Source organism: Dromiciops gliroides, chromosome 1, assembly GCF_019393635.1.
Source record: "Dromiciops gliroides isolate mDroGli1 chromosome 1, mDroGli1.pri, whole genome shotgun sequence".
NCBI lineage: Eukaryota > Metazoa > Chordata > Mammalia > Microbiotheria > Microbiotheriidae > Dromiciops > Dromiciops gliroides.
Window position 1 is genome coordinate 483936137 of NC_057861.1, and position 27759 is coordinate 483963895.

The 27759-nt window shown below is 42.0% G+C and overlaps 1 protein-coding gene across 1 annotated transcript; it reads right to left on the reverse strand.

Annotated features, from left to right (window-relative positions):
- NANS (N-acetylneuraminate synthase) lies at nucleotides 1-27453 on the reverse strand. Its single transcript, XM_043976585.1, is given in 9 exon segments — nucleotides 1-582; nucleotides 5612-5672; nucleotides 5674-5779; nucleotides 5782-5866; nucleotides 8463-8471; nucleotides 9671-9825; nucleotides 11067-11166; nucleotides 24418-24633; nucleotides 27195-27453. Coding segments are annotated over 9 exon segments (1074 nt in total). The 5' UTR covers nucleotides 27327-27453; the 3' UTR covers nucleotides 1-372.
- Nucleotides 27454-27759: the final 306 nt, after the last annotated feature.

A 27759-nucleotide genomic window follows, 5' to 3' on the forward strand; every position in this document is an offset into this window, starting at 1 on the left:
TTCGAATGAATGAAAAATAATTTATTAAGTCTTAACATGTGCTGAGCATTTTGATAAGCTCTGGATATACAAAAACAGAAGTGAAGAGAATCCCTTGGAGGAATTTACATTTTAACAGGCAATAAAACATCACAGGTGATCAGTAGCCAGAGAAGGGCATTTTGATTTAGGAAGTTATAGAAATGGTGAGTGGTGTCAAGGAGAGTAATTTGTGACGGTCATCCTTTCATTCATGTGACAATCACTTATTGAGAGCTTATGTAGCCCACTTACCCCAACCATCCATTCATTCATCCTCCATGTACTGATTATTCTAATCTGTTGCCCAAAACTAAGACAGGGAGGTAGCAGCTCAAAAAATGTCATTTTTCTTTAAGATTTAATTTTTTTTGACAAATTTTCTATCGCTTCTTCTGTTATGGTATCATCTTCTTCGATGTTCACTTTGACCTTCTTGCCAATGAGATTGGCAATGCCTTCAGGGGGGTATCCTTTCGGTTCACCCACCTTCACTGTGAGCATATCCATTGTCAATATGGTACCTTCAGGAATCCTCACTTTGGCCACCACTGATTTACCCAGCTGCAAACAAAAGAGAACAGATGAGTATCCTGATACACATACACACATATAAGTGATCTTTCAAAAGGACAGAGAAATTGTTTTCTTGATTGCCTTTTTTAGTCCAATTTTAAGCTCCAAACTCTCTCCTAACCTTCCACCCCCCTCACTGAGAAAGCAAGAAAAACAAAATCCATTACAAACACAGATAGTCAAGCAAAACAAATTCCCATATTATCAATGTCCCAAAAGAATCATGCCTTGGAGGCAGCTAGGTGGCACAGTGGATAAATCACTGGCCCTGGATTCAGGAATCCCTGAGTTCAAATCCAGCCTCAGACACTTGGCACTTAACTAGCTGTGTGACCCTGGGCAAGTCACTTAACCCCCATTGCCTCACTAAAAAAAAAAAAAGATTATATGCATCATAGAAGGAGTGTGGCAGGTCTTCTTTTCTTATTTTTTTAAATAGTTAACATAGTATTGGAATCAACTATTCTTTAAATGCTTGGTAAAATTTGCTCATAAATCTATCTGCCGTCCTTTTTTTCCTCCTGGAGTTCAATTCTTTTTCTAAGATAACTGGGTGAAAATAGCTCCTAATTATTCTTCACTGGTTGTGGATTAATTTTTGATAATAGTGTTATTAATTTTTTTAAACCATGCTAGCTAATAGCGTATCTATTTTATTGTTTTGTCTTTTTATTTATTCATTATTTTGGTGAGGCAATTGGGGTTAAGTGACTTGCACTAGGGTCACACAGCTAGTTAAGTGTCAAGTGTCTGAAGCCAAATTTGAACTCAGGTCCTCCTGAATCCAGGGCCGGTGCTCTATCCACTGCGCCACGTAGCTGCCCGTTTGTCTTTTTAAATGTTCTAATTTTCATAACTTCTATTTTGCTGTTTAAAAGATTTTAATTTGTTGGGTTTTCTAGAGATTTTTTTTTTAGTTGAGGCCTAATTTCTCTACCTGCTCTTCCTGTCTTTTATGGATAGGCATTTTAGAGATAATAATTACACTTAAATACCACTTAACTGAATCCTACAAAATTAGGTATGTTGTCTCATTGTTGTCATTGTCTTTAATGAACTCATTGTTTCTGTGATTTACTCTTTGACCTAAACATTCAAGTTATTTACTGTCCAATTAATTTTTAATCTTTGTTTCAAGGTCTTTATTGAATGTAATCATATCATACTAAGGTCAGAAAAAGGACATTTACTATTTCTGTTTCTTTTGTATTGTTTGTGAGGTTTTTTATGCCCTAATACATGGTCAATTTTGAGAAAGATGCCTGTACACCTTCCAATTACTATTCAGTGTTCTCTAGAGCAAGGCTTCTTAAACTGAATGTGCCCTGACCTAGGGCTTATATGATGGAATGACGCCACCTACTGGAGACTTACTAAGGAAAGCTCTGCCATGAAGTGAAGGTCTTTGAGGGCAAGACCAGAGGATCTTTTATTTGGCATCAGGAAGTGACATTTGCTTGTGGAGGAAGAAGGGGAGAGCCTGGCACTCTGACTGGAGCTTTTTCCTCGAGGACTCTGGTAGAGAAGGGAGCTAGAAATGTGCTCTCCCTTAATAGATAGATGAATATAGGCCTTTCTCTCTCTCTTTACCAAATTCTATCTCCCTTAATAAATGCTTAAAAGCTAACTCTTGCTAAAGTTATAATTTATTGCAACCCACTCATTAGATATTTTAGACAGATAGCTAGAATTTTAGCCTTAACAGGCCTTCTTTAAATTTTTCTTCTACTCGGGACCCCCTTTGAAATTTCTATTCGACGAGGATATAAATATAGTATATAAAATAGATATATATAACCTTTTACTGTTGCTAAATTTTTCACAACCCCCACACTCAGTTGCTTGACCCCATGTGGGCACTCGACCCACAGTTTTAGAAGCTTTGTCTAGAGGTATATCTTATCTAACTTTCCTAAAATGCTTCTTAGGTCCTTAATTCTTCTTTAGGGACATAACATATTATAATTTTACTAATTTCTCCTGTAATTCATTAACTTTTCATTCAAGAATTTACATGCTATGCTATTTGGTGTATATGTTTAATATTTATATTAAGTCACTGTCTGTGGTTACCTTCAGCAAAATGTAGTTTTCCTGTTTATCTCTTTTAATTAGGTTATTTTTGCTGTTGTTCTGTCCGAGATGATTATTTCTACCTTTTTTAAAAAACTTCAGCTGAAGCATAATAGATTCTGTTACAGCTTCTTATTTTTAACTCTTTAATTATCTTTTCCTGTACCCAACTGTGCTTGTTTGTCTATTCTTTCCTCCTGGGACAAGCTTAGAGGAGTGCTGATTTAAGTGTTAACCATCCTCCTCTTCTTTTTTTTTTTTTTTTAACAGACTTCTACTTGTGAACCTCAAATGAGGTCATTTTCCCTTCCTCTTCACTCTCCCCAGTGCACTCCTTTTTCTCTTCCCTTTCCATTTTTCTTTTGAGATCCTTAAAACATTACAATCACTTCCAGGCCTTTTCTGATCCCTGATGATAATAACAGCATTCTGAGAGGATATACGTATCATTTCCCCTATATAAGAACATAAACGTTTACCCTTGTTTAGTCCCTTATGACTGCATGTTCATGTTTATCTTGTTATGCTTAACTCTGGTGTTTACAAATCAAATGTTCTACTCACTCTGGTCTTTTATTAGGAATGCTTGGAAATCTTCTATTTCATTGAAGATCCATCTACCCCCACCTCCCAGTAAGATTACTTGCTGGGTAAGTTATTCTTGGTTGTAAACCTAGATCTTTTACCTTGTGGAATATTATATCCCAAGCTCTATTCCTTTTAAGTGATGGCTACTAAATCTTCTATAAGCCTAACAGTGGTTCCTTAGTACTTGAATTCTTTCTTTCTGGTTGCTTATAGTATTTTTTCTTTCTTTATAGGACCTCTGGATTTGGACTATATTTCTGGACATTTGGGGGGGTGGGGTTCTTTCAAGAGGCAACTGCTAGATTCTTTCAATGTCTACCTTTCCTTCTGGTTCTAAGAGATCTGGGTAGTTTTTATTTCTTTAAAGATTTTGTCTAAGCTCTTTTTTTTTTGTCTTGGCTTTTTTTGGTTAGTCAATTGATTCTTTTTAAAAAAACAATTTATTTATTTATTGGCCAAGGCAATTGGGGTTAAGTGACTTGCTCAGGGTCACACAGCTAATAAGTGACAAGTGTCTGAGGTCGGATTTGAACTCAGGTCCTCCTGAATCCAGGGCCGGTGCTCTATTCACTGCACCACCTAGCTGCCCCCCAAATTGATTCTTAAATTACTTCTTGAACCATTCTCTAGGGGAGCTGTTTTTACTATGGGATATTTCCTATATATCCTAGTTTTTTCAGTCTTTTGACTTTGTTTTTAATATTTCTTGATGTTTCATGGAGTCATCAGCTTCTATTTAGTCAATTCTAACTTTCAGGGAGTTATTTTCTTGGATAAAGCTCTATACCTCTAGCTCTCCTTTGGTTTTTAAAATCACTTTTAAGCTTTAAAAAAAAACACCCCCAAACTCTTCATTTAACTCTTCTGGAATTCTGGTTGAATTTGTGCCTAAGCAATATTTTTTTTTTGAGGCACTGCTTATAGATCTTTATCATGCCATTCTGTTTCTCTGGGTCTGGATCTTAGCTTCCCTGTCACTTTAATCGTTCTTTACAATAATATTCTTTTTGTTTGCTCGTTCTTCCAGCCATACTTCTTGACTGAACTTTGTTAGGGCTGAGCTCCCTTTGCACTTTTTGGGGGAATGTCTAGCCTGAGTTTCTGTCCTCTTGCATCCCTTTGGTGCTTTCACAGCTCAGGCGGGGAGCACAGGTGCTGCCAGATTTCACTGTTCCTAAAGCAAAGTGAGCAAGTCTGCTCCCCTGCCTCCTGGTCTGAGCTTGCAAATTCCTGACCTGGGTTTGAGCATGTCTGCTTGCTCCCTGATTGGGAGTTTCAATACACAGCTGCTGAACTTAGACATATTAGTCCCTTTGAGTCTCTATAAGGTCAGAGTAACTGAACTGCAGGTCTACCCTCTTCCCTCTCAAGTACAACTCGGACCTGTGTAGGGCATAAGAGAACAGCCGGGCTGCCCAGTCTCCATTTTCAGTGCCTAGGTACTAGAATGCCTCTAAACATTGTGTGCCCCTGGAAGGACCCTGTGCCCAGTGTTTATAGACCTGTCTGTCTCCTTAAGCCGACCCAGACTAGAATAATCACTGTGGCTTTCTTGGATTTCCCCAACTAGGATTCTGTCTGATTCGTTTTCTCTGAGCGTTGGTGGAGGTGGTTTGGTCTGGGTAGCTAGGCTGGATTTCCTTCTACTAGCACTACACCACCTTCACTCTACCTCCTTAATAAAAAAAAAAAAATTGTAAGGGCTAGCTAGGTGGCGCAGTGATAGAGCACCCAGCCCCTGGAGTCAGGAGTACCTGGGTTCAAATCCAGCCTCAGACAATTAACATTTACTAGCTGTGTGACCCTGGGCAAGTCACTTAACCCCAACTGCCCTCACTAAAAAAAAAAAAATGTAAGAGATACAAAGAGATATGGTGGCACTTATAGTCTCAGTACCAAAGGGAGGGTCCACAGAATAGGAAGGCAAAGACTTGTAAGGAAGCAGGACTTGGGGAGCAGGGAGGCCAAGAGACAAGTTACTCTAAACTCTTAACTACTTGCTCCATCATCAATCCTGGTACTCAAACTCATACCATCGGGCCTAGGTACTGAGATCTATATTACATTCCACCTTTCTAAATCAAGGTTCATGATTTAAAGGAAGATCATCCTTAAGAATAGGAAGAAACCTTAGAAGTTTTCCCACTCCAGAGCCTACCAGGAGTCATCATCTGATGATTCTATTACAGGAGCCCCTGCTCTTGACGCCAAATGCAAATCTTTCCCCCTATACTATGTTCCCTCAAGTTCAAATTAATGGAATTTTTGTTTCTTCATCTGTCACAGATAGAAGCCATTTTAGCTGACTTTGCTTAAGCACAGTAAAAAACCAAAACAAAAACAAAAAAACCCTCACCTTCTCATTGCAGGCCACCTCACATGCAAGAGCTGTTTAAACTGGGATCCCAAGGCTTTTTCACGAGGCGGACTGCTTTTACCAACTCTGCTAATTCATTGGGCTCCAGAGATGCCTGATGGTCACTTCCTTTCAAGTTTTTGTCCAGAGTCACATGACGTTCTAGACCTTAGCCCCTAGAGCAACTGCAGCCACGGAGACCATGATGCCTGTTTCATGCCCAGAATATCCTATGGGGATGTCAGGGAAGGCTTTCTTTCGATATCCTTTAACACAAAGCAAAAAATGGGAGAGACAGAGAGGAGATGCTGGAGAGAAATGAATTATAAGAATAACTTCTGGTATCTAGACTATTATGAATAATATCAGAATTATAAAAGAATAATCATTCGTAAAGGGCTACATTTAACCAACTTTAAACTTCTCCTTCAAAGTGTTATATGAAGGAGTGCACTGGAGCCAGCTCCCAAAAGCCCATTGTTAACAGTTTCAGAGTAAGTACTTAACACTTCAAAAAATTGGCAAATGCTACAGAAACTGGGGCTGGATTTATTGTTTTATGTAATATTAGACCTAAATTGGTGGAGAAAATGTTAATGCAAATTAAACTTAGTAAATTTTTCTTTTCTGGAGATCAGTTAAAAACTTATCAGCACATCCCTGGTTATTTATATCTCTATCTATCTCTACAATTCTATTGATATGTCGATATCTATAATCGGTATCAAGTGACTGATGCTCTCCATCAAAATATCTGTCTAGGGGGCAGCTAGATGTCGCAGTGGATAGAGCACCGGCCCTGGATAGTCAGGAGTACCTGAGTTCAAATCCGGCCTCAAAACTACTTAACACATACTAGCTGTGTGGCCCCTGGGCAAGTCACTTAACCCCAATTGCCTCACTAAAAAAAACAAAACAAAACCAAAAAAACCTGTCTTATATATATGTTATCCTCATAAGAATTAATCTGCTAATCAATTACCCTTAATAATTTAGTCTAATGCTACTATTAGAGCAAAAATCTTTTGTTTGATGCCTTTTGTCTTCAGTAATTTCAAACCCTCTTCCCACCCCTTTGAAACCTCCCCTGTGACAAAACAAAACAATTTAAACAGAAACCTCTGATATAATAACTGCACCGGACAACGTATTTAACATTCTCACTGTCCTGCACCACACTTCCCTCCCCCAATCAGTGTTATCCCACCTCCTCAGCTGAGGAGGCAAGCATATTTTACTGTCTGTCTGCCCAACTTCTTATTGCTTTTTTAATTATTCAGAGTTCAACTTCTTTTTGGCAACTTTCCCCTTTATGTTGCTGTCATGATTGTATACTTTGTCATGGCTGGGTCTGCTTAGCTAGCTTTGCCTCATTTCAAACAAATTATCCCATGTTTGCCTGAATTCCTCATATTCAGCATTTCTTACTGCACAATGATATTCTGTACATCACATTAAAAATGCATGAGCACCCATTTTGTTTCCAGCTCTATGATTCCAACAAGAGTTCTGCTATGAATATATTCATATATATGGGACTTTTATTTCTGTCTTTGACATCCTTGAGGAACAGGCCCAATAATAGGGTTGCTCAGTCAAAGGGTATGGAGAGTTACTTCTGGTGACTTTTGTATTAACAGTACACCCAGGGTACCTCCTTTTTTATAGACCCTCCAACCTGGATACAATCATCCTTTGTTATCCGCCAGTGTGTAAGGCCTGAAGTAATGCCTTTAAGTAGTTTTAAATTTGCATTGATCATAAGATTAGTGATTCAGACAATATCTTCATGTGGTTGTTAAAAGTGTACAATTCTGAAAACTTTTTATTCCCATAATTCGATAACTTACCCGCTGGGGATTGGAGGTCACATAGCCAGCAATTTTCAGAGCTGGGCCATGAACCCAGGAGTTCTGACTTAAAGACTAACATTCTTGGGGCAGCTAGGTGGCGCAGTGGATGAAGCACTGGCCCTGGATTCAGGAGTACCTGAGTTCAAATCCAGCCTCAGACACTTGACACATACTAGCTGTGTGACCCTGGGCAAGTCACTTAATCCTCACTGCCCCACCAAAAAAAAAAAAAAAAGACTAACATTCTTGGGGAAGCTAGGTGGCGCAGTGGATAGAGCACTAGCCCTGAATTCAGGAGGACCTGAGTTCAAATCCAGCCTCAGACATTTGACACTTACTAGCTATGTGACTCTGGGCAAGTCACTTAACCCTCATTGCCCCACCAAAAAAAAAAAAGAAAGAAAGAAAAAAAAAAAGACTAACATTCTTTATTTTGTCACAGCAGCCTCCTCTGAATTACTATCCTTGGTGGTTATAATTTCACCTGTGGTTTTTTGAGAGTGGGAGCACTCCCTTTTGACCACCCCTTTAGACTAAAAAAAAAAACCTTGATGATAAGAAATGTATCTTCATAGACCTCTAAGTCCTATGATTACTAGAGAAAGCAGGAGAGGCAAGGGACACTTGTCTGAGTTCGAACTGGACGACAACTGGGAATCTATGTTCAAATGCCTCATTCTGAGGAAACTGAGGCTCAGGGGACTTGAATGATTTGCCCAAAGTCACAGAGGTCACCAGGGCTCTGACTCCAAATTCTCTAATTTTTCCAATGATCATACTCTCTGCTTTAAGAAGATACTCAGGGCAGCAGCACATGAGATGAAATGCAAGGTGGGGTGCCTATGGGAACAATACTAGAGATGGGATCCTGAACAATGGGAATGGGAAGGAAGGAAAGATATGAGGAGGTTTGAAGAAGGAATGGTTATGAACAAGCTGAAGCAGACACTAGTATTTCAAGCTCCACCACTTTGGGCATGCCAGCAGCACTGGGCCACGCCCCATTCCTCTAGAAATCTGAAATGCCCTGGAACTATGGGCCTTGTCCCCTGCACCCTGTGGACCACAGGCAGTAAAAGGCTTTATTTCAAATACCCAGGAGCCAGTTTCTGGTCCTTCAAACATTTCTGCCCTAAGGTTAAAGGGAGAGGCTCTGGAATACTTGTCTTAACAGCTAATAATCTTTAGGAATAATGAGACTTTTCCAGTGCCTATAACAGCTGTACTTTTGACCAAGAGATTCCACTGCCAGGCATGGACCCCAAAGAGGTCAAAGAGAAAGGGCAAGACCCAATAGATACCAAAACATTCATAGCGGCATTTTTGGTAGTACTAAAGAACTGGAAACAAAGTAAATCCCTCTGGCCTGAGGAGTGGCTAAGGAAATCACGGCACATGGATGTTATGGATATATTACTGTACCATAACGAACAATTGAATGTGAATTCAGAAAAGCATCTGAAGAGGAACAGGGAGAGATCGACTTGAAATGACAGCAATATAAAAACAAGAGAGAGAAACTTTTCCTAGTTTAAGATAATGTCCTAAAATTATCATATTAAATCATTCTATTCCTCAAGATTTCAATTATTGGTATGCATTATTCCAGCAACTTTAAAAACTGGGGGAAAGTAACCCTTAGAGATGTACCTGATAAGAAATAAGAATGGGGTAAACCTTTAAACTGTGATTTATATTCAGTACAGGACAAAAAAAGTTTTTAAACCACAGTACAATTCATTAATGTTAAATTAATGAATAAATTGTTAAATGAGGGACAGGGGTAGGTAGTGGAATGGATAGAACATGGCCCTGGAGTCAGGAGGACCTGGATTTAAATCTGGCCTCAGACACTTGACACTAGCTATGTGACCCCGGTCAAGTCACTTAACGCTGATTGCCTCGCCAAAAAACCCCAAACACACAAACACACACACACACACACACACACACACATACTTTAATTACTATTGATACCTGTTTTCGATCTGATCATGGAAATCAATAGCAAACACTAATATTAAATTTCAAATTCACCTTTATAGAAATATATCTTGTTCTGTCTTTCAGAAGTGGTAAACTTGTCAGGAAACCTTGGAAGGTTTAAGGCCTCATTACAGACAAGTAAGGAGTTAGCATTTTATGCATACAAAATCCTGTGCCTGCCAGAGTGGATATGATAAGATAACTTGAATGGACTACTCACTGTAATTACACGGAGATTGACATCTTCAGGGTGCAGTGGGTAGGCACTGGTGCACTGCAGAATGCAGAAGTTTGGGTTTATGGGTTTCACAATTTTGTAGACTTGCCTCATCGTATCCATGGACTGCATACCACTGGAAATAACCATCGGACGACCTGATCAACAGAATCACCAGCACAGTCACTCTTCTCTAGTTTCGTTACTTGTGTTGACCAATCCCATTTTGTCAGTGGGAACAAACATTTTTCCAGCATTTAAAAAAAAAAAATCAAAATTGAAGGGGCAGCTAGGTGGCGCAGTGGATAAAGCACTGGCCCTGGATTCAGGAGGACCTGAGTTCAAATCCGGCCTCAGACACTTAACACTTACTAGCTATGTGACCCTGGGCAAGTCACTTAACCCCAATTGCCTCACCAAAACAAATCAAAACAAAACAAAATCAAAACTGATTAAATTTCTGTGGCAGAGAAATTCCATAGTGGAACAGAATGGCCAGCACCCTTCCCTTGTGGCAGGGTTGGGGAGGGGTGGGAGAAGTCCATAAATAACAGACCTGTGATTTCACTATGTGGAAACTCCCTCAACTTACACAGATCAACAACCATTTTGTAGTTTATAGTGTCATATTGCCTAAAGCACAAGACTTCTCCATGGTCTCAAAACCAGTATGTGTCAAGAATTGGTACTTAACTCCAGATCTTCCTGACTCCCAGGCTGAACCATTGCCACATCATCCTTCCTTTAAAATTTGAAAATTAATCTCTAAATGAAATGCTTTTAGTAATGGGAAAGGGTGGGGTGTTTTTTTAAAGAAATTTTTAAAGAAAAAAAATATACCTTACCCCCCCCAGTTTCCTTCCTCTACGTGAAGAAGAATAAGTTTTATGTTTTAATTTTTTGCACACTATCTCATTTGATCCTCAATTTAGAGAGAGAAGGGACCTTAGAAACCACTGATAATCCAAACCCTCATTTTGCAGATAAGTACACTGAGGCCCTAAAGGACATAACCAAAGTGATATACCTGGTTAATGGCAGAGGGGAGATTTGAATCTAAGCCCTCTTAAACCCCAGAGCCACACAGTGCTTTTTGCTGTCTCCACTATTCCCATTTCCCAGATTAGGAAACAGAGCCCCAGAGAAGTCATGTGATTTGCCAAGGGTCATACATCTGGTAAGCAGTGGAGGCATGACTCTAGAGCAGGTGTCTCTAATCTAGCACCTCCCCTCCCCCCCAACTATTCCCAGCTACCTCTACCAAACATGAGGGGTAGAAGCACTTCAATGATTGAGATGAGGTCTCTACTGTTCACCTTCATGTTTACTATCACAAAAAGGCTAAGTCCCTGGGAAGAAATCAGAACTCCAGGAGAGCAAATCAAACAGAAACCCTCACCTTTCTTGGCTGTCTTTTCCAGATAGGGAAAATTGTTAGTGTCTCCAGATCCGACTTTGAAAAATGGAACGTTCAATTCATCCAGAAACTCAACTGCCATCTACAAAACAGAACAGGGAATCGTGTGGGGCTTCTCCTTGCCACGGGAGAAGCTACAGTCCACACGGAGCCTTAGCCTTGGTGAGAACTGGGCCATCTGCCAGAAGCTTGCTCTATATCAGGACTTCTTAACCTGGGGGCCATTAACCTGGACTTTTAAACAAGATGTTTTGTTAACTATTTCCACATTTTCATTTGTAATCCTATTTTAAAAATACAACAAATACCCTCCCAAATCAGAAAGTGAATACAACTATCCCTCGGCTGGATTTCACTGAGCCCCTGTTGGAATGTTTGTTAGGTCTCTGCTGCTCTGGTTTACAGAGTATTTTTCTTCGTAATCCTTCTTCTCAACTAATTTGCACATTCTCTCCCCATGACTAGTCCTTGTACATGCTGAAGATCCTGAAAAAAAAAATGCCTTTTGAATTGACCCACAATGAGTGTTTAATAAATTTTCAAGGAGTTAAATACACACACACACACACACACACACACACAGAGCCATCAACTTTATTTTCAGCTGAAAGAAATCTAATTTATAGGGATATTATTTGTAGTTTTAGCGGCAAAACATCCCCATCTTGTGGGTTTTTAGGAGACCAACACCAAAGACAGCTTCTGTGACCAAAAGCAAATCATTGATCAGAATTAACTAGAAAACCCTAGGCCCTCAACAATCTTGCTGTTCATAGCATATGTGTGTGATTATGTCGCCCCAAAATTAAGGCACAAGGAAATAGCCTGTTAGGAAAATTAAAGTGACAAGGTGTGAAAATAGGGTCACAGGATCACATAGCTCAACAGCAAATACAAAAGTATTTTAAAAATATGTAAAAAAAGAAAGTATAAAACTTTTCTTTAAAAACAAAAAAAACAAAAAACACTACGGGGGCGGCTAGGTGGCGCAGTAGATAAAGCACTGGCCCTGAATTCAGGAGTACCTGAGTTCAAATCTGGCCTCAGACACTTGATACTTACTAGCTGTGTGACCCTGGGCAAGTCACTTAACCCCAATTGCCTCACAAAAAACCAAACAAATAAACAAAAATAAAAACACCACACACAAAAAAATCCAAAAAACCCCCACTACTGTTAGCTATGATGCCCTGGAAAACCCATCAAGTTGGAAAAGCTTTCCATAACAAAGCTTAATTAATGATGGTATCTCTAAATTGAAGATCGGGCAATGAACTGAGGACAGGGACTGTTTTTTTGTTGTTGTTGCTGTTGCTGTTGTCTTTATTTGTATCCTCAACCCTTGGCACACAGTAGGTGGTTAATCTCTGTACCACTAATGTGATCTACTTCAGTGAAGGGGATCATCCACACTGATGAAATTACAAATCTTTGATGTGCAGAGAGAGCACTGAGAATACAAAATTGGAGAAAGAATGCGGCCCCCTGTGGTTAAGAGTTCACAAGAAAGGCTACAGTATAGATACACACCTATCTGGGATAAAAGGGGAGAACTGATCAGAGCAAAGGGAAAGTTAAGACAAAGCACCCTGGGAGTGGCAGAGATCTAGAGCTCACAGGGACCTCAGAAGTCCTTCAGGCCAAATGCCTCATTTTTGCAGATGAGAAAACCTAGGCCCAGAGGCTTGCCCGAGACCTCACAAAGAGTCATAGTTATGCAGCAGCCCAGATGCTCTGATGGCAAAGCCAGCCATGTGTCCATGGGATCACCTGGATGTCTTGCTGCTCACCCATCTCCTCACTTGCAGGAGAAACAGATGGGGCTTCTAGAGGTCTGAAATTGAGGGCACAAGGATTAGGTCAGGGCAGCCCCATCCCATAAGACCAAAACAGGCTAGAGGGCTGCCAGAAGCCCTCAACACCAACAGTCTAGAAGCCTGCTCCTCTGGTCTCCTTTGGAACAGCAGGCTCATACCATCACTAGGCAAAAAGCAATGAGAATGGATAAAGCACCGGCCCTAGATTCAGGAGGACCCGAGTTCAAATCTGACCTCAGACACTTGACACTTACTAGCTGTGTGACCCTAGGCAAGTCACTTAACCCCCATTGCCCTGAAAAGAAAAAAAAGGAAAAACTAACCACTTAAGGGGCAGCTAGATGGCGCAGTGGATAAAGCACCAGCCCTGGATTCAGGAGGACCTGAGTTCAAATCCGGCCTCAGACACTTGACACTTACTAGCTGTGTGACCCTAGACAAGTCACTTAACCCCCATTGCCCTGAAAATAAAAAAAAAAAAGAAAAGGAAAGGAAAGGAAAAACTAACCATTTAAGGGGCAGCTAGGTGGTGCAGTGAATAAAGCACTGGCCCTGGATTCAGGAGAACCTGAGTTCAAATCCAGCCTCAGACACTTGATACTTACTAACTGTGTGACCCTGGGCAAGTCACTTAACCCTCACTGCCCTGCCAAAAACAAAAAAGCAATGAGAATGTGATTAACCTCTCTGGGCAGCTCTTGCTTGGGAACACGGCATAAAACCAATCTTTCTACCTCCAACCACAATGTTGATTTGACTTATTCAATCAGCATGCATTTATTAAGCACCATGCACCAGGCCTGGTGCTAAGCCTTAGGGATAAAAAGACAAAAGCAAGCACAGTCCCTGACTTAAAAGAGCTTATATTCTACTGGGGAGGCAACATGTACACACACAGGCATGTACCCATTATATACATATGCGGCAACATGCACACACATAGCTGCATACACATACACATGCATGTGAGACACACATAACATGTATGTTCATATATACACCTATGCAAGGCAACACATATACATAGAAATGCATGAGGCAATGTGTGTATATGAATGCACACACATGCATGTGAGGTAATGTATACAGGCATGTACAAATACATACACATGTGAGGCAATATGTACCATATAGACAGGTACATATAAGGTATAAGCATGTGGGGGCAACAATGCATACATACATATGAGATAAAATACACATATAGACACATAACATACCTACATATGTGGGGCAACATGTACAAATATAGGTGCATGAACTTACACGTCTGTGAGGTAACACATCCATATGCAGGTATGTGTATATACATATACACATGCTGCCTCCCTCATTCTACTGCAAGCTAGTACAGTATGTACTATATATAGGTATATACATATGTGTATATATCTATCTCACAAAAGGTAGCAATTACATAGTAGACCCTGGGTTTGTATGCCCAGACTCTGATGCCAAAGCAAGACATGTTTCCAATGCATCACCTGTGTACAGCCTTTGCTGCTCATCTACTTACCTGCGGGGGTGGGGTGGGGCGTGGGGCGCGCAATGGGGGCCTATGTGTATGTGCACATGCATATACACATGTGTGCATGTACATGTATAAATATACATGCACACATGGGTAAATACCTATATGTGCATATATACATAGGTATGTGTACATGTGTGTATGCATATGTCTATGTATGTTTGTGTAGGTACCTAAATATGTCTAAACACACAGAGTAACCCTGGAGGGGAAGGCACTAATACCTGATGGGAAGAGACCAGGAAAAGGCTTTATGCGGAAGGTGCTACTTGAGCTCAGTCCTGAAGGAAAGCAGGGATTTCAGGAGGTGATGGGATAGTTCTGCAGAAGGGCATTCCAGGCATGAGGCACAGCCAATGCAAAGTCATGGAGATGGGACAAGGAACAGCAAGTCGGCCAGTATGGCTGGACCATATAGAGAGCATAAAGGAAGAAAGATATGTACGAGAAATCTGGAAAAAATAGGAAAGGGCCAGATTGTGAATAGTTTTAATGAATGAATGAAGTATTTATTAAGCACTTACTACATGCAAAGCACTCTGTGCTAGTTTCTGAGGATACAAATAAAAAAAGGACAATCTCTGCTCTCAGGCCCCTCACTTTCTTATTCTAAATGGTAACAGAGCCACTGAAGCTATTGATTTTATATCATTCTGGTATGCAATGCTGTATCACATTCTGCAAAATTCTGTGGATGTTAAACTTTCTTTGAAATACTAGATATAGTTTGATGAAAGTGACAGTTCCAGAAGACCTGGGAAGACTTGTATGAACTGATGCAGTGAACAGAACCAGGAAAGTCTCAGAACTCCAATCAAGGCAACGACCAATTATTCACCCCTAGGAGGAGTGATGAGGCATGCTATTCACCTCCTGATTAAGAGGTGACAGTCATAAGATACAGAATGTGGCACACATTTCTGGATGTGGTCAATATGGGAATTTGCTTGGATAATCCATAGTTATTGCACGGTTTTGTTGAGGTTTTATTGTTGTTTTTTTTAATTGGGAAGGAGTTAGGTGATAGAGGGGACCTTAAGAATAGGAATTCTCCCCACCCTCTTCAAAAAGAGAATACAACAAAAGCTAGAAAGAATCAAAGATGAACAGGATAGGGCAGCTAGGTGGCGCAGTGGATAAAGCACTGGCCCTGGATTCAGGAGGAGCTGAGTTCAAATCCAGCCTCAGACACTTGACAGTAGCTGTGTGACCCTGGGCAAGTTACTTAACCCTCATTGCCCCCCACCAAAGATGAACAGGATAGCTTTGAAAATTACACACTGAATTTATTATATACTTTTTTTAAAAAGCAAGCTTGGGAGCAGCTAGGCACAGTGGTTAAAGTGCTGGCCCTGGATTCAGGAGTACCTGAATTCAAATCCGGCCTCACACACTTGACACTTACTAGCTGTGTGACCCTGGGAAAGTCACTTAACCCCCATTGCCCCGCAAAAAAAACCCAAAAAACAAAAAGCAAAAAAGAAGCAAGCTTTACAAAATTTCAATATGCATAAGAAAATGTTCAATTTGTGTTCAGGATAAAAAAAAAAGTAGAAAAAACACTATTTTTTTTTAAATCACTCGCCCAATTTGTGAAGCCTGGTTAATTTCCTCTTTTGACAATAAACATGAATAAAACATTTTGAATACCAGTCTAAAAAGCTGACCTGTCTATGATAAATAATAACAATAATAAATTTACGTTTAATTTGATAGGTACTTTCTTTCTTTTTTTTTTTTTTTAGTGAGGCAATTGCGGTTAAAGTGACTTGCCCAGGGTCACACAGCTAGTAAGTGTTAAGTGTCTGAGGCCAGATTTGAACTCAGGTCCTCCTGACTCCAGGGCCAGTGCTCTATCCACTGCACCACCTAGCTGCCCCCTGATAGGTACTTTCAAAAGCCATTCTTCATCAGGAGATTTGAGGAAGGTTTTTTGCTAGGCGTGGCACCTGAGCCCTGAAGGAAGAATATTATTTAAAAAAGTAGAAAGGAGGATGGATAACATTCCACCAGGCACAGGAGAAGATTGATTAATGCCAATGCCCCAGGGCAAGAGAGAACAGAATGACACTGTGTAACAGAGGGCAGAACTGTCTGGCTGGAATGTAAAATGGGTAGAGGAGACTAAAGGAGAAAAAAAAAGGCTGGAAAGTTAGGTTGGAGGCAGTGGAAGGCCTTCAGTACCAAGCTAAGGAGATCTGTAGTTGACCCTAGAAGCCAATGGGAAGACAATGAGTAGCACTGGAGTGACACAGTTGGACCTGTATCTTAGGGGAATGATGTTGGGAGCAGTGTGAAGGTTGGATTTCAGGTGGGAAGAGACTGGAGGCAGGGAGATAGGTTAGGAGGATGGGAGGTGATGAAAGTCTGAACTAGGGGAATAAACATGGAAGGGGAGAAGAGGGGTTGGTAATATCCAGAGAACATAGCAAATGATTGAAGAGAAGAGGGAGAGGAAAAATTCAGATGGTATTCTGAGGGTAAGTCAGGGAGGAGGGGGAATGGTGGTACCATCAACAGAAACAGGAAAGTTGGGAAGGAGAAGGTGAATAAGGGAAGAGGATGAGTTAATTCTTGGACATTAACAATGGTAGAAGAAGGGACACCTGGACCAGATTTTTATAAAATCAAACCTCATCACCCACCTACACTAAATGTGTCATCTCCACTAACATAAACATGAGTTTCTTGAGAAGCAGGGACTGTCTCAATTTTCTTTCTTTCTTTTTTTTGTGGGGCAATGAGGGTTAAGTGACTTGCCCAGGGTCACACAGCTAGTAAGTGTCAAGTGCCTGAAGCTGGATTTGAACTCAGGTCCTCCTGAATCCAGGGCTGGTGCTTTATCCACTGCACCACCTAGCTGCCCCCTGTCTCAACTGTCTATTTGCATCCTCAACACTTAGCACCATGATGGGCGCATGGTAATAATAAATAAATGCTTTCCTATTCCATTCCGTGCACAGCAATGTCTTTATGGGAAAATATTCATAGATACAACTTAGCTTGCCTGAAGACCAACCCCACCTAGTGTTTTAAAGGGAAACTGTCCCATCTCAAAGCCTAAAAGTCACAGGAAGATTCAAAACTGACAAGAACCTTGAGGATCATCTATTGGAATCTCATTTTATTGAGGTCCACAGAGATTAAATAACCAGGTCAGGTACTTGGATATTCCGAATTAATTCCATGATCTCAGGCAGATCCTAATTAGCTATGTGAGTTCCTGCAAATCATCCCCTCTTGACTCTGGACCTGATTTTTTTCTTCTACATAAGGAGTGGCTTGGGCCAGATCAGAGCTTCTTAACCTGGAGCCTGTCAACTTTAAAAAAAATATTTTGAGTAACTCTATTTCAATATAATTTGCTTCCTTTTCAATCCTTTGTATTTTACTTTATGCATTTACAGGGATTATTCTGAGAAGGTATGCACAAGATAGCCCAGACTTTGAGAGGGGTCCCTGAACCCCTGGGCCAGATGATAGCTGAGATCCCTTACAGCTAGAACATCCCTTACAGCTAGAAATAACACACCTGGTGTAGGAACTAGGTAGGAGTTTCAGAGGTCTCAGTGGGCTATGGATAGTGTCAACTGGCAGGGATACAAAGAAAAAAAGTCCCTGCCTTCAAGTAGATCATACTCTAATGGGGAAGATAACATGCAAATAACTACAAACAAGATAAAGATAGAGGGGCAGCTAGGTGGCGCAGTGGATAAAGTACCGGCCTTGGATCCAGGAGGACCTGAGTTCAAATCTGGGATCAGACACTTGACACTTACTAGCTGTGTGACCCTGGGCAAGTCACTTAACTCCAATTGCCTCACCAAAAAAAAAAAAAAAAAAGATAAAGGCAGGATGAAAAGGAGAAAATTGAAGGAACTGGCACAATGGGAGATCAGATACTGAAGGGATTTAATGTTACTGGACCCAAAGTAGGGGTACTTTTCAGTCTCAGCTAGCACCTGGTCACCCCCTTTCTTTTTTCCTGCCAATTCTAGGAACTGAGCTGCCCATCTTTTACCACACGTTCCTTCTAAAGAGGGTTTCTCCCCCTTAAATTTAACAAGTGTTAATTAATTGAGTGATTGTGTGATTCGTTCATTCATTCATTCATTCAGAAAGCACAATGGTCCCTGCCCTCAAAGAAAATTTTTTGGGGAAAGATCACACGCTAAAAAAACCAAATACAAAATATGTACCAAATAACTTCAGAGTTTGAAAGTACCAAGATGGGATTCCAGTAGAGGTGTCACTTGGGTGGAGCTTTGAAGGAAATTAATAATAAGAACAATCATCATCATAGCTAACATTTATATGGTGCTTATTCTGTGCCAGGCCCTGTGCTTGACAATTATTCGCTCCTTTGATTCTCACAGCAACCCTGATAAGTTGGTGCTATTATTTTCTCCATTTTATGGATAAAGAAACTGAAACACTCAGAGCTTAAGTGACTTGCCCAGGGTCACACAGCTAGTAAGTGTCAGGTGACTTGGAATATTTACCAAGCTTTTATTTCCTTGCCAGGCAGCAAGCAGTTCTTGATTGACCTTTCTCCTCCCTGCTCTCACTGTCATATCCTGTTCTAGGGCTGCTTTTGCCACTATCTTCCTAAAGCTGAGGGCGCTAAATCATTTTGAGTCCAAGGAAAAGCAATTGGGGGGGGGGGGGCTATATTTGCTTTCCTGGAAATACACACTTCTTGAGTGAAGTATTTTTGGTCTCAAGATTTACTTGAACTAGCAGTTCTCAAATGTTTTGATCTAAGGACCACTTTATGCTCTTAAAATTTATTTAGGATCCCCCCTCCCCCTTTCCCTCCCCAAAGAGCTCCCGTTTATGTGGGTTATATTTATAGATATTTAATACATTAGAAATTAAAATGTTGGGGCAGCTAGGTGGCCCAGTGGATAAAGCACCGGCCCTGAATTCAGGAGGACCTGAGTTCAAATCCAGCCTCAGACACCTGACACTTACTAGCTGTGTGACCCTGGGCAAGTCACTTAACCCCAATTGCCTCACAAAAAAAAAAAAATTGAAGAAATTAAAATGTCCTAATGTTGTTATGACAGTACAGCTATCCCTTCCACATTGCCAGGGTTTGGGGCACAGCACCCCAGGATCCAGAAAATCTGTGTAAAAATTTTTTTGAACCCAAGTCTTCCTTACTCTATCCACTGCACCACCTAGCTGTCCTAAACTCAAAGACACAGGGGATTCTATAATTCAGGGGTGAGGAGGAAGTGCAATGCAGGCACTGGGGGCTACGGGGGAAGGCATGGAAGATGGAATGGTGTATCTGAGGAATGGCAAGCAGGCCAGTTGGGAGAGTAGTGAGCTGGAACCAGACTGGCAGGCACTTTAAAAGGGACATAGAAGAGCCCGTATCTTTTCCCAAAGTTAAAAAGAGGGAGCAGCTGGAATTTACTGAGCAAGGAAAATGATGTGGTCAGACCTGTGTATGAGGAATGTCTCCCTGGGGAGAAGCTGTGGGGGAAGAAAGATTAGAGAGGGGAGAAGCCTTGAGGCAGGCAGAGCAATTAGGAGAATATTGCCATTGTTGTTATTGTTTGTCCTTCATTCTCAAAGAGGACCATGACATCAGGGTGATGTCATGTCATGCAGTGAAGTGGACTTAAGCGAGGCAGAGCTGTACAAAGTCACCAACCTCACTCTCCCCTCCAGAGTCAATCTGGGTCCAGTGGCAAGATACACATCAGGATGACTGCAGATGGCTCCAGATGTCTAAGGCAATTGGGGTTAAGTGACTTGCCCAGGGTCACACAGCTACTAAGTTCTGAGGTGAGATTTGAACTTGGGTCCTCATCACTCCAGGGCCAGTGATGTATCCCCTGCACCACCTAGCTGCCCCAGGAGAATACTGCCATAGTCCAGGCAAGAAGGGATAAAGGCCTGAACCACCATGGAAAATTATAGAAGGGGTGCAGAGGGAAAGAGTCCAAGACATATCCTGGAGGCAGAATCAATGACACTTGACATCTGATTGGATGAGGAGGATGAAGGGGAGGGAAGAACTCTGGTTGGTTCTGAGGCTGTGAACTTGGTTGGATAAACAGAAAGATGGGGGTGCCTTCAACACAAAGAGGCAAGTTCTAAGGAAGAGAAGGGTTTTAGGAAATGACAATGAATTCAGTTTTGGACATGCTGAGGCTGAGATGCCAACAGGACATCTAGCTGGCAGTCTACAATAGATCTGAAACTGTACACACAATACACCTAAATTTAATCTAAACTATTAACCTTTTCTCCATCACTTCCTTAATTCTACACAATCAACAAAACAATAAATCAAGCCCAGATTTGTAGCATTTGTCAACTTCTGAGGTATAAATACTCACACTAAAAATTTAGCAATCTGCTTTCTGAGGGCTCAAATTAATGCATATCCCTGCTTGAGGGTCCTGAGACCCTTTACAAACTACAGTGATTCATTCCACATCACAACTTTTCCTATTGCGGTTTCAATATATCATGGGTCAGCATAAGAAATAAAATGGGAATTTGGGGGAGTTTTGTGGAAGTTGCAAAAGACCAGTAGACAACACAGAGCCTATAACCAAATTCTTAGCCCAGATTTTACAATAGGATACTGTAAACACCAAAAAAAAGGAAAAGAAAAAAAAAATCAGACTTCTTCTCTGGTACAAAAGGAGGGCCAAAGGATTTTACACAGGTTTTCTAGTTGCCAGGGTGCCATGCCCCGAACCCTGGCGATGTGGAAGGGATAGCTGTACTGTCATAATGACATTAGGACATTTTAATTTCTAATGTAGTAAACATCAATAAATATAACCCACATAAACAAAAGCTCTTTGGGGAAGGAAGCAGGGGTCCATCTTAAATAAATTTTAAGAGCATAAAGAGGTCCTGAGAACAAAACATTTGAGAACTGCTAGTTCAAGTAAATCTTGAGAACAAAAATACTTCACTCAAAAAGTGTGTATTTTCAGGGAAGCATATATACCCTTTTTCCTTCCAATTGCTTCTCCTTGAACTCAAAATGATTTAGCACCCTAAGCTTTAGGAAGATAGTGGCAAAAGCAGCCCTGAAACAGGATATGACTGAGGGCAGGGAGGAGAAAAGTCAATAAATAACTGCTTGCTGCCTGACAAGGAAGTAGAGGTTTGGTAAATACTCCAAGCAGGACACAAACTCAGAACCACCCAGGACTGACAGAAGAATGCCCAACCCATTGAGCATGACTTAATTCTTCCATAAAAGGCTGTTATGAATGTCCTTTCAAACTTTATGCTGACTAACGTGAATGGTTAGAAAACGGAATAAAAAGAACAAACAGGCTGAGGTGGCGAATGGAAGTCGGGGGTGTGCTGACATTAACCTGAGCCCTCAGAGAACAGAATGTTAAATTTTCAATGTATTTACCCCCAAGAAATTGACCCATGCTACAAACTAGGGCTTGATTTGTTTTGTTGATTCGAGACTTAATGTGATGGAGAAAATGTTAATTTGAAATTAAACTTAAGTATGTTGTGTGTACATTTCCAGTTATTGAACATTATCAGCACACTGCTACCCTCAAGGGTCCCCAAACCACACTGTGACTATTTTGAATGTAAAGTAATAATGACAACATAGTCGATCCCTCTGCTAGGCTCAAGCAGATCCCTTTACAGTCTATGTGAATTGGCACCTAGGGTAGCCAGCCCAGCTAGAGGGCATTTATGATTCCTCAGCACTAAGGATTTGAGTCATACCTCTTATACTTATTAGCTGTGATTTTGATCGAAAGTATATGAACTTCCTTGGTCTCTATTCAGTAAGCACCCTCGATCCCATTTCTTAGAGCAGAGGTGTCAAAGTCTTTGCCCCTCTAACTGTACTGAAGTATAATTGGGAAATGTTTAGCAAATTAATAAAAATACAATATGATGTAGATAATGTTAATGTGGGGTTTTCTAAGTCAATATCCTGCCCATTGAGATGGACACCACTGTACAAGAATACTCTGGTTTGCAAATTTCTAATGAACTTTTCATGTAATTATGTATTCTACTTACCTGGGTCTCACCTTCCTGCAGGACTGTAAGTTACATGAAGGCAGGGACTCTCTCATCTACATTCTGAAACTCTCCCAGCGCCCACCACAGCACTCTGTACACGGAAGGGGCTTAAAAAGTTTTTGTTGCACCTATCACAGGCAGGCCTCAGCTATAGCACACTTGTCTCCTGCGACAATTCTTCTGAATAGGGGGCTAATGTTACTTGATCGTTAAGGTCAACCAATCGATCTATCTGTGCTCCTTCCATGACACTCCTGGCATCTGGGGTGGAGACACCATGCTCTGCGCCAGAATGGTCTCCTGAGAAAGCCTTTATGTCCACAGTCCTAATCACTTCTTGCCTCAGCCTCTACATCAGTTATGGTCAGTGCAACTTGGGTCTTATAGATCTTCGTGTATAGCCCTATATCAGAACCCTCTGAGCCCTCTCCCTCCTGAGGAAAGTCATAGGGCAAAAAAGGGGTCTGGGGAATTATGCTTGGATTGGGGGCATTGGGGAGCAGCGAGAGGGACAGCTAGGGTGACACAGTGGATAGAGTGCCAGTTCTGGGGTCTAAAAGACCTGAGTTCAAATCTAGCTTCAGACACTTACTAGCTGTGTGACCCTGGGCAAGTCACTTAAATAACCTTGTTTGCCTCAGGTCCCTCATCTTTAAAATGGGCTGGAGAAAGGGGCAGCTAGGTGGCACAGTAGATAGAGCACCGGCCCTGGAATCAGGAGTACCTGAGTTCAAATCCAGCCTCAGACACGTGACACTTACTAGCTATGTGACCCTGGGCAAGTCACTTAACCCCAATTGCCTCACCAAAAAAAAAAAAAAGGGCTGGAGAAGGAAATGGCAAACCACTCCAGTATCTTTGCCAAGAAAATCTCAAATGGGATTGCGACAACTAAAGTCAGACAGAACTAAAACAAGTGAACCACAACAACACACTGGGATGGGGAAAGGAGTTTAGACAGTGATGACAGTAAGGAACTTTCCCTTCCCCTGACCTCCTCCAATTGCTTTTGTGTTCTGAATTGAGCACCTGAGGAATGAATGACCTAGGTAGATGCTCTCATATGAAATGTAGGAAAATGAACCTTCTCTTTGACAGTGTGTTTTGTTTTGTTTTGATCCATAAAGAAAACAGAGATAGTAGAACTACAATGTTTGTTGTTGTCGAGTCATTTCAGGTGTGTCTGACTCTGACCCCGTTGAGTCTTTGCCAAGAACACTCAAAACGGGGTCATAAGAGTAGTTTGCCATTTCCTTTTTCTGGTTTATTTTATAGATGAGGAAACTAAGGCAAACAGGGATCTGAGGTTGGACTTGAACTCAAGTCTTCCTGACTCCAGCCCCAGTGCACTATTTACTTCACTACCTAGTTGTCCGACAATCTATACCACACAGTAAAATGTGTTTCCTCGATTAGCATGCCTGGCCATTCCAAGTGTTAATAAGGACAATATCAAAGAGGCAAATCTACTTGCATTCCTGAGCAGATGTGGCTCTAGTTTGAATCTCCCAGGACTCTTCCCATTGCAGGACTGCAAATTTCCCTATGTAGGGCTTATGGGCCACTCCCTTCTGGATGTCATCAATGTCCCTCTCAACCTCTTAAGAGGTGCCATAATTCTTAGAAGTCTGGTTTACTGACTCCTGTCATCCTATATGTGGCTTCCAGTTAGCAGAGAGCATTTTGGACAGGATCCAGTGTCTACACTGCAAAAGAATAGCTATTTGTTCCTGCCCAGATCCACCCTTCACCCCCCATCCACCCCACCGGATGCTATATCCTCAGACTTCCTTGACCTATTACTAAGGCATGCCCAAGCTGGGGGGGGGGGGGGAAGAGTCGAAGTGGAGAGATTTAGGATATGGATCCATGTGGAAAGACACTGGATATCTTGCCCTCCCCTTTACGAAATTAAAGAGATGGATGAAAAAAGGCAGAGTCTCACCTCATCCATTCCAGAGGCAGTGAAGAAAATCCCTATTTCCTCAGCATACTTCTGTAACTCCCTATACTGGTCATGGCTGAATTCGAGGTAGCGTTTGTGTTCTCCGTAGGTTTTCCCCCAGGAGTGTTTAGAAGTGTAGGGTCTCTCCAGAGCCCGACGGTTGAACTTGTGTTCCAGTTCGCTCTTCTGAAATTTGGCACAGTCGGCCCCACACTCCTGAAAGACACGTCAGAACAACAGCTGATGGGTGATCCCCTCCCTCTTGCCACTCTGATCCCACTGGAACTCACAACTTAAAAAGGACAAAATATATTTGAAAACAATCTACTTAAATTGGATCTGGGGTGAAGAAGGTGGAAAGTTTAAGGACAGATGTTCACACTGGATGGTCAGGACTCTCTGGATGGGGCAGTAGTAGAGAGGGCCTTTCATTAAGAGTTAGAATACCCTCTAGTTAACCCTATTGCAAAGCCAGTTAGGTGGCTCAGTGGAAAGAGCACTGGGCCTGGAATCAGGAAGACCTGAGCTCAAATATGTCCTCTGATACCGTGTGACCAGGGGCAAATCACTTAACTTGTTTGCTTTAATCCACAGGAGAAGGAAAGGGCACTCCAGTATCTTTGCCAAGAAAACATCATGGACATTCTATGGTCCACGGGGTTACAAAGAGGGAGAAGGGATCCAGATGGGGAAAAAGTGACATCTTTATTTCTATTAACCTCTAACTGAAACGTAGCATTTCCTTCAATTATTTAGAAACATTATTCTGACATTTAATCTTGATATTTCCATTCTAAACACATTCTAAAAACAGAAAATGCTTGTTAAAAGTTTTTTTCATTCATTCATTCTTTCATGCATTTGATCTCCTACTTTAACACATCAGCCAACCAATCAGAGAGGTGAGATTACTTGACCAAAGTCACCAAAGCTTTGGCACTACAAATCTGTTTCTCACATCCAGGATTGAAAGGCAGAAATCTGAGTTCTCACAGACACAGGCAACATATTTGGGTAGATTATAAACTCTTCAGCTTAAGCTTTGTTTGTAACCCAAAATCTAAAATGCTGGTGGTATAAATGACATCTTGTACATAAGCCTTTCCTGGTCCCACCCCACAACCTAACCATCTTGTATTTATCTACTCTGGGAGGTACATATGTATGTATTTATTATCTTTAGGTATTTATGCTATAGTTAGAGAACCAGAGATAGCTGTCTTGGATTGATGCTCTAAGGAAAGTTTATAGAAAGATGCCTTTTTTTTTTTTGGTTGGGCAGATGAGGGTTAAGTGATTTGTCCAGGATCACACTGCTAGTAAGTGTCAAGTGGCTGAGGCTGGATTTGAACTCAGGTCCTCCTGAATTCAGGGCTGGTGCTTTATCCACTGGGCCACCTAGGTGCCCCCAAAGATCCCCTTTTTAATGTTGTCTTCTCCCCCTTAGAATTCAGGCTCCTTGAAGGTAGAGTCCATCTTTCTTTTTGCTTGTAAATAAATCGGCTTGTATTCCCAGAGCTTAGCATGAGGCCCAGCACGCAGTAATCACTTAAATGCTTACTGACTTGAGGATGAAAAGCGGAGAGTAGAGACCCAACAGGGAAGTTTTTTCAGGTATAAGTCCCAGGTCATCAACTTGGAAGAACCCACACTATCTGTTTTGGAAGGAGAAGCAGTTTCAGCTGAACTAAAACCCAAGCTTCCTCTACATTTTGGCTTCCCCCAAACGCCCAGAGAAACAGAGATGACTTTCCTTCACTCACAGTAAAACTATGGGAGAACGGCGGCAGGCATGAGGCAGCAAATCTCCGAATTCAAGTTACCCACACTTTGAGGTTGTTTGGATTGCTGAGGAAGCCAGGTGATTCATGGACTGAGTTAAGGATGTCAGTCACCTGCCTTCAAGTATCAGCACAATTAAATTCAAGGTGTCTCCAGGTAAGAGGAGGAGACCCAGGCGCCCTCCCTCTCACCTAGGTTGCTCTTTCTTTCACCTGTAGCCTGTCTATTAGCAGAGGATTCTTCCAACGCTTTGTGCCTGCCTTCTATCTCCCCACTAGACATTCTTCCGCCCCCTACTCTAACCCACACTGCTAAATGTCCTTAATCCAGGGATTCTTCATCTCATGTATGTGGGTGTCTCCGCGTCTTGCACCCCGACCTCCTCTGGAAGTCTGGTAAAGCCTAGGGACCTCTTCTCAGGAGAAGACTCTTAAATGCATAAAATGCAAAGGAAATCAATTCTGTGGAAATGCAGTTATTAACATATTAAAGAAAAGAAATAAGTCAACAAGTGACAGTCCTCAAGAACTCCCGCTTTCAATCGCTCAACCCTCTCAAAGATAAAAAATAAGTTCATGCATGGACGCCGGGTTAAGAATCCCCACTTTAGGGGGCAGCTAGGTGGTGCAGTGGATAAAACACTGGCCCTGGATTCGGGAGGACCTGAGTTCAAATCCAGCCTCAGACACTTGACACTTACTAGCTGTGTGACCCTGGGCAAGTCACTTAACCCTCATTGCCCTGCCCAAAAAAAAAAAAAAAGAATCCCCACTTTAATCTCTCAACCCTCTCAAAGCTCAACACCTCCAAGAAGCTTTCCAGAAGTAACCCCCTACCCCATTCGTATCACCCCTTTCTACCGAGCTCATGGGTACCCTGGGGAGTAGCTGCTCCAGGGGTGACAGACACCACTTCGGTAGAGCCTGGCTCTCCCCCTCCCCACGCTGCCGCTCCTCTTTCTATGTACCCAGGGCTGCCCCTCTCCAGTCCGCTACCTTTGCCATCCGGATCATGCGCTTGGCCACGTCTATATCACCCTGGTGGTTCTGCCCGATCTCAGCGATAATGAAGCAGGGATGGTTCCCGCCGACCCAGCGGCCGGGGCACAGCTCCAGTTCCAGCGGCATCTTGGCACTCCCCTGCAGCGTAACCCAGTCCCGCCGCCGCTTCCGGGGCTCTGTTAGACGACCCCCTAACCTTCGGCGGAACAATCCAGCCCAGCCTACCCCGGACCGAAAGCACAAGCCACGTCAGTGCGGGAGCTTCCCACCTTGGAGCCAATCCTCTTCCAGCCGGCTGCCCATCTGACTCCCTGGAGCCAATCAACAAGATGCAGAAGGCTGGGGCGGGGGTCGAGCTAGCGGGAAGTGGTGTAGAATTTGCAGAGCTGGAGCTGGCATTCACTCGTGGTGGTGTTCAGTCTTGTGGTCCCCGCCTTCCGGGAGGGTGTGGGGTACTGCATGCAACCCTGAGCCCCCGGCATCGCGGTGCTCCTGTGACCTGGAGTTAACAGGATTGTGGGATACGTGTGATGCTGTAAATAAAATGAATGAATACAGA